Source organism: Brienomyrus brachyistius, chromosome 21 (assembly GCF_023856365.1).
Source record: "Brienomyrus brachyistius isolate T26 chromosome 21, BBRACH_0.4, whole genome shotgun sequence".
In the NCBI taxonomy this organism is placed as follows: domain Eukaryota; kingdom Metazoa; phylum Chordata; class Actinopteri; order Osteoglossiformes; family Mormyridae; genus Brienomyrus; species Brienomyrus brachyistius.
The window spans coordinates 6,701,965-6,708,170 of NC_064553.1; the positions used below are offsets into that span (position 1 = coordinate 6,701,965).

Below are 6,206 nucleotides of genomic sequence, written 5' to 3' on the forward strand. Positions count from 1 at the left end.
CTTTAACAACTTACCCACTCAGTCAACTGGCTGTTTACTATCAGGGCACAAGAGCAGTGGCTTAAATTTGAATGCTGTCATTTACACATTTAGCCCCCAAACCACTTTGCTACTTTGCCCTTGGGCATAAATTATGGGGAGATGGATGGATACCTCAAACCCCCCCCAGTGTACAACCCGGTTTTACACCCTTACTGCTGTCTAACTACTGTAGTTAACTCACATATGCCCAAGGGTAGCCAGATGACCTTTGACCCCCAGAGTGTTTGTTTCCTCTCCTTTGCTGTCATCTGACTCATTTCTTTCCCCATTTTTGACTCTGCTGTGAAAGGCACTATACAGATTTTTTTAATTGAAATAACAGAAGAACAATTACCACAATATGTCTGCTGAAAGTACACTTGCCTGTTGTCACTGACATAACTGTCCGGGCTTAAATTGTCTCATAAAACAATAAGACTTATCTTACAGCAATGCAAAGACCGCAAGAGAAGGTTACTGTGTATGTAACCACCAGAAATTCGTCTAATGTTACAAGGTACTAGTACACCAACACGGCTCAGCTGTTCGGCTGCTTTGTTGTGTAATGCCAATAAAAATTTGAGATGTTGGTTTAAAATTATTTAAAAGAGTTAAAGAGGTCCTGCATCTGGTTTGTGGTCTGACTGACCTGTGAATCATTTCGGAAAAAGTCAAACATAATTTTGTGAGGTTATGATATTTTTTCTTTGCCTGCAACAACAATAAATCTATTAGCTGAAAGAGTCCCACTGAAATGAAAATGTAATTTTGTAGATGTGACAATGGAGCGCTTTGTGTCAGATCTTTAAAAAGGTCACGTCAACCAGTGCTGAAGATCTTCCAGCCCTGAATGCTCAGGCAGTCTGAAACATCTAGCATAGGATTCTGCCCCTTCCAGGCGATGCGTCGTTTGTAGTTTAATTGGACTCCGCTAATTAGGCAACCTACATAGTTACGCCAAACCCAGCCCTTTTCACACAGCATAAAAGCCAAGAAAGAAGCAGACAGGCTTGGGCGAAGTCTCAGGAGATCTCTGATTATTAAGGTAAACCTCTGTTTCATTAGTACTGTAGACTGTTATAATATGATGTCTTACTCTAGCATAAGAATTGATCATCGGGTGTGTTTCAGCCTTCAGCTAAAGACTCACCATGACTTCTCCATCTGTACTTGCTGGATTGTTGGCGGCGTTTGCCTGTCTTCTTCTTCCATTCTGTGCTGCTCAAGGTAACATGCTTAGGAACAGCTGGATATCAGTGTTTTCGAAGCTATAACAATGTGTTGCAGGACGTCAAATGGTATCAAACGACTATTTGGGCAGAGATCGTTTTTAACTCTTCTTTGGATTAATTTAAAAATTGTTGTGTACTTCAACCTGTATTTTTTTCCCACCAGCAACTTGCAGAGGTCGCTGTGGAGAGCCGTTCTCACGGGGCCAGGTCTGCCATTGTGACTACAGATGTCTCTTCCATAATGAGTGCTGTGAAGATTTTGAGTCTACATGCACCACTAGTAGGGAATCTCTTCATTTCCATCCAAACCATAGCAAACTCTTTCGCTTAAGACCAAATAACGCAGGAATGTATTCTATGGGTCTCCTAGCATAACTGACATAGGAGTAAAATTTATTGGCAACATTTTACTTGAGGGGGCATAAACACTCAGTAGTAACTCAGGTATTACTGAAGTACAAATCATAAACAAATCATTAAGAAATATAGTAGCTAATTGAGATAAAACGTGTATCATGATTAATGATGAACAAACGTGATCAGGATTTCACTTTTGTAATTCATTACTTCCTCCTTCAGTAGTTTTCTTTTTGCGCAAATTGGTAACTACTTGAGGGACCACAAATAATGTAGCATTCTGCTATTACTTATGTATTAATTAACCACAAACTACGCCTTAATTAAATACTAATTTCATGTTTTTTCATCATTAATCAATCGTAAGATCTATAATCTCAAGCAATTACTATATTTGTTGATATTCCTGCTAATTGTTTGTGAACTACTGAAGATAATATTTCAGAAGTAACAAGTTCTGATCTCGTGTTCAGCATTGACTCATGAAGCATCTTTTATATCAAGTAGCTACTATAATATTTTATGATTTGAACTCAAGTAGTAACCGACTTACTGCTAAGTATTTGTGCCCCCCCCCCAGTAAAGGGTTACCGATTTGTTGATGCTATGAGGTTAAAGCTATGATGTGCCCACATGGGAAACATCGATGTGCTCGTGATGGGATGTGTCATCTCCGCAGGTGGCTCTTGTGTAGGACGATGCGGTGAGCCCTTCAAGCGCGGTCAACAGTGTGACTGTGATCCCAACTGTGTCCTCTACAACCAGTGCTGCCCTGACTTCCAGACTCAATGCAATGCGGGTAAGCACGCCAGCCATCTGTTCAGGTGGCTTGTAGGAATCTTTGAACACTTTCAGGCAAAAAATTTGTCTATTTCGTTACAGCCAAAGCAACCAGTGGAACAAATCCCCTTATGAAACTGATAGCTAATTCATACAAAGATGACAGTAAAATCGAGGCCATGTCGTCGGCTCATTCATTCCTTTGACATTGTATGGTCTTGGTCATGTGTCCAAGTTCCAAACCAAAATCAGGCGTGCCAGTGCAACAAAACATTAAAAATGTATTATCTGCAACCACGACACATATTTCCGTCATGATGTGTTCATGATCCATCATTGTTGGGTCTGAGAGCCAGAGATCTTACCTTATTGAATACCCTCTCTAAAGAATCTCCAAAGAACACACCAATGAAGAAGCCAGACCTCAAACTTGAGGCACCTCTAACACCTACCAGTGAGAGTGAGGAAATGACCGCAGGTTAGTTCACTCTGCAGTTCGTGAAGCCTATAGACAATAAACAGAATGAAAACCAAGACTGCTGTATAAATAATTGGATTTGAAAACTTAGAAGTCACGTGACAGAGCATGTCAAATTTGGAGGATAGCTGACCTTCTAAGAAGAAGGACAATGACTAGCAACCTTAGTTAATGCAGAAGCGCTATCTTTTTTTGTAGAAACACATCAATCGGAAAGCTCATATGATTAATTTTTTGTATTTTCAGAGCAGTTTGATAATGAGTTTCCAAACTCCCTCGCTGCTCCTGTCCAGCAACCAGAAGAAACAGTTGTGGGTGGGTCTGAGCTCCTCAGTGGGGGTCCGTAGGTTATGCTACTGCCCTTCTTGACTTCGATTGCTGCCCTCAAACAAATCCCTCAGCCAAAGCTGACATTACGAACGGTGTGTGATTCAACCGCAGAAACACCAGTCCCACCCATCAAGGTTCTTGTGGCTCCCCTGGGCCCAAAGAATACAGACGGGTACGAGCCCATACGGGTTGTGGTACAGGAAGTGTTGCCTTCACATGATGGAGCCATTCATGGTATGGATCCAGCAGTACCAGGTGACACATCATACGGCAGGCAAAACATTTAACAGACAGCCAAACAGCTCAGGCTAAGCAGTTAAAAACAAACAAGTTACCCGTCATGTTCCAGAATATTACTTTAAATATTTGTATACAGTTGAGTATCCTTGTCCAGTCCTTAACAATTAAGTGTATTGACTGCTCTTTCGTTAGAATTAATGCTAGGAGTCTCCACCACAGAACTAGGACCTGCTGCTTCAGCAACATTGCCAGCTGGTCTTCAGCCAATTGCTGTGATCGTCGGAGAGACAGAGCATCAGGTGGCTCCATCCAGCCCAGCCAACCCCTTTGGCCCCGACTCCACCTCAGGGAAGCCTGTCGCCACCGTCTCTCTGGAAGTCAGAGTCTCCGCCTCCAAAACAGCTGAAGGCCCCGAGCGACCCAGCACGCTAGCAGATGTCGCTGAAGCCCTTGCGTCCAGTAACCCTGACGGCTCTCTTACAAGTAAGAGCATTTCAAGCAAAGCTTGAAACTACTGATCTTCTTGACAACTAACAGCAGCTTGATTTTTGAGGTTTTTCGGGTATCTTCATTTCCTAGTCTGTTGACTGTTTTCATACTCTTGTCCAACTCGGCATAGATGACGGCAATGAGACAGACCTCTGCAATGGCCAGCTCATTAACGGAGTGACGGTTCTACTCAACGGAACAATGGTCGTCTTCCGAGGTACACATGCCCCTTTACAAATTCCCTCCTCACCAAAAAGTGAGGGACAAACCACAGATTTCATGATTCATTCAGCATCATTTCATTGGTTTTAAAGCACTCAATACAATACAGCCATTTTTATTATTTTTACGGTACACAACAGTCCTGCAACATTAACCTTGCTCTACTTTTTGTTGGGTGGTTCTTCTACCTTTCACCATCTCCTTCACCTACAGGTCACTTCTTCTGGACTCTAGATGTTAACTTTACACCCAGCCCTGCTCGCAGGATCACAGAAGTGTGGGGTGTCCCCTCGCCCATTGATGCAGTCTTCACCCGCTCCAATTGCCAAGGCCAGACCTATATCATCAAGGTACAGGGTATAATCTACCCTAACGTGAGAAAAGATCATTTATTGCTCACAAGAGAATTTATAAAAATAGTGCAACAAACTGTGCAACAAACACAGCATGTTCTTAGACACTTGTATTATCCTGTTAGCAGAGTACCGCAAGTTACACAAAGTCCTCTCAGCAGTAAAGCTTGCCCTATAGCAGCTAGTAGAATTTACGGAGTTGGTTGTATGCCAAATCTGGACTATTATTTTAGCAGACCGGATATTACAAACATGCATTTCCATTTTGGCTGTATACCACAGGGGAACAACTACTGGAGGTTTGAAAATGGTGTAATGGATCCAGGTTACCCCAAGACCCTTTCTGTTGAATTTAATGGCCTGTCTGGGAAGATTACGGCAGCTCTGTCTGTGCCTGCCACCAGGAGGAGGCCAGAGTCTATATATTTCTTCAAAAAAGGTAACATCTTTCAGTTTGCCTATACTTCACATCAGGCTATCTGTGGGAACTACTCGTCCAATGCACGACTTGTGGTTTCCTGTAGAGGGCCTCGTACAGAGATACTCCTACGAAGCTGGGGCCGTGCCTACCTGTGGAAAGAAGTTCCCCGTCTACAGCGGCGAAAAGTCCCCTGCAGGAGAAGCAGGTACGCCGTGGGATACGTGTGGGTGCCTGGGGAAAGGCAGGGGGGGGACCACACACAAGGGAAAGGCAGCCAGTTCCAAGCCAGTGTCGCACATCCTGGAGCAGGATGCTAGAGCACAATTACTTCTGTAAAATGTGTCTAAGGGTGTTAAAAAGCCTCCGCTGTTTCTTTGGCAGAATGCCCTGCCACATTAAAACACATAATTAAAAGCACTCAAAGGACTGACTAGGAATAAACACAACTGATGAGAGGCCAGTACTGACAGGGAACAACCAAATTACAGCCTCTGCTCCAGATACGATGAGGTTACGTTCTGACAAAGCTATCATAAGGCACAAGTGCATTACAATACAGTCCACCCAACCTAACAAACACCGTAGCCTAGCCAGCCTTAAACACGCTTAGAACATTTACAATACCTGACAGCTGGGCAAAATCATTAACATAAAGCCTGGATTTATAAAGTGTTGAATATCTGACGCAATTCATTAAATAATGTACTGAAAACGAAACAATATTTATCCATCGCAAAGTTGAAATATCGTAACACGGACCACCGTAACCCTGTGGGTGTCTGTGCTGCCATTACCATAAAAATAAGCAACAGGGCTGCACGTTAATAAGCACCGTCAATAGAAGGGTACCGCTTCCTGTCAGCAGAGATCGGCCTGGGTAACGAGATCAACATAAAACTAACATGGAAAGGATTCCCGTCTACCGTGACCTCCGCTGTGTCCACACCTAATCCACGCAAATCTGAGGGATACGACTACTATATCTTCTCTAATGGTAAGAAACCACAAGCAAAAGGTATCGTACTACTGATATTGGCATTGGATTCAAAGAGATCTGATTGGTCTATCAGCACTGGGGGACTCTGTGCTTTGTACATGTCATCATCATGCCAGGAACTCACATTTTAACCCATGAAACGCACATGCTTTCCAGACAAGTACCACAACGTTAAAGTCGTCGGAGATCGGCTGGCACCGGTCTCTGCCCTGCCCCGCGGCGCCAAGAACACGGAACGCCACTGGCTGAGATGCCTGTAGGTGGCGCTGAAGAACGACCTAACGGG

At 43.5% G+C, this 6,206-nt stretch overlaps 1 protein-coding gene across 1 annotated transcript; it reads left to right on the plus strand.

Moving 5' to 3' along the window:
- The first annotated feature begins 1,040 nt into the window (after positions 1-1,040).
- On the plus strand, positions 1,041-6,206 carry prg4a (proteoglycan 4a). Its single transcript, XM_048989995.1, has 14 exons — positions 1,041-1,066; positions 1,153-1,248; positions 1,417-1,533; positions 2,290-2,409; positions 2,779-2,868; positions 3,115-3,183; positions 3,310-3,453; positions 3,658-3,921; positions 4,076-4,144; positions 4,363-4,499; positions 4,785-4,941; positions 5,027-5,128; positions 5,789-5,917; positions 6,077-6,206. The coding sequence occupies exons 2-14, from the start codon at positions 1,173-1,175 to the stop codon at positions 6,178-6,180; spliced, it is 1,578 nt and encodes a 525-aa protein (XP_048845952.1). The 5' UTR covers positions 1,041-1,066; positions 1,153-1,172; the 3' UTR covers positions 6,181-6,206.

What these genes read in the sequence shown, in the direction of transcription:
- prg4a (XM_048989995.1), top strand. Translation starts at nt 1,173, where the DNA reads ATGACTTCTCCATCTGTACTTGCTGGATTGTTGGCGGCGTTTGCCTGT. An exon ending in TATATATTTCTTCAAAAAAG is followed by an intron (nt 4,942 to 5,026) that starts GTAACATCTTTC and finishes GGTTTCCTGTAG; the next exon opens with AGGGCCTCGTACAGAGATAC. An exon ending in GTCCCCTGCAGGAGAAGCAG is followed by an intron (nt 5,129 to 5,788) that starts GTACGCCGTGGG and finishes TCCTGTCAGCAG; the next exon opens with AGATCGGCCTGGGTAACGAG.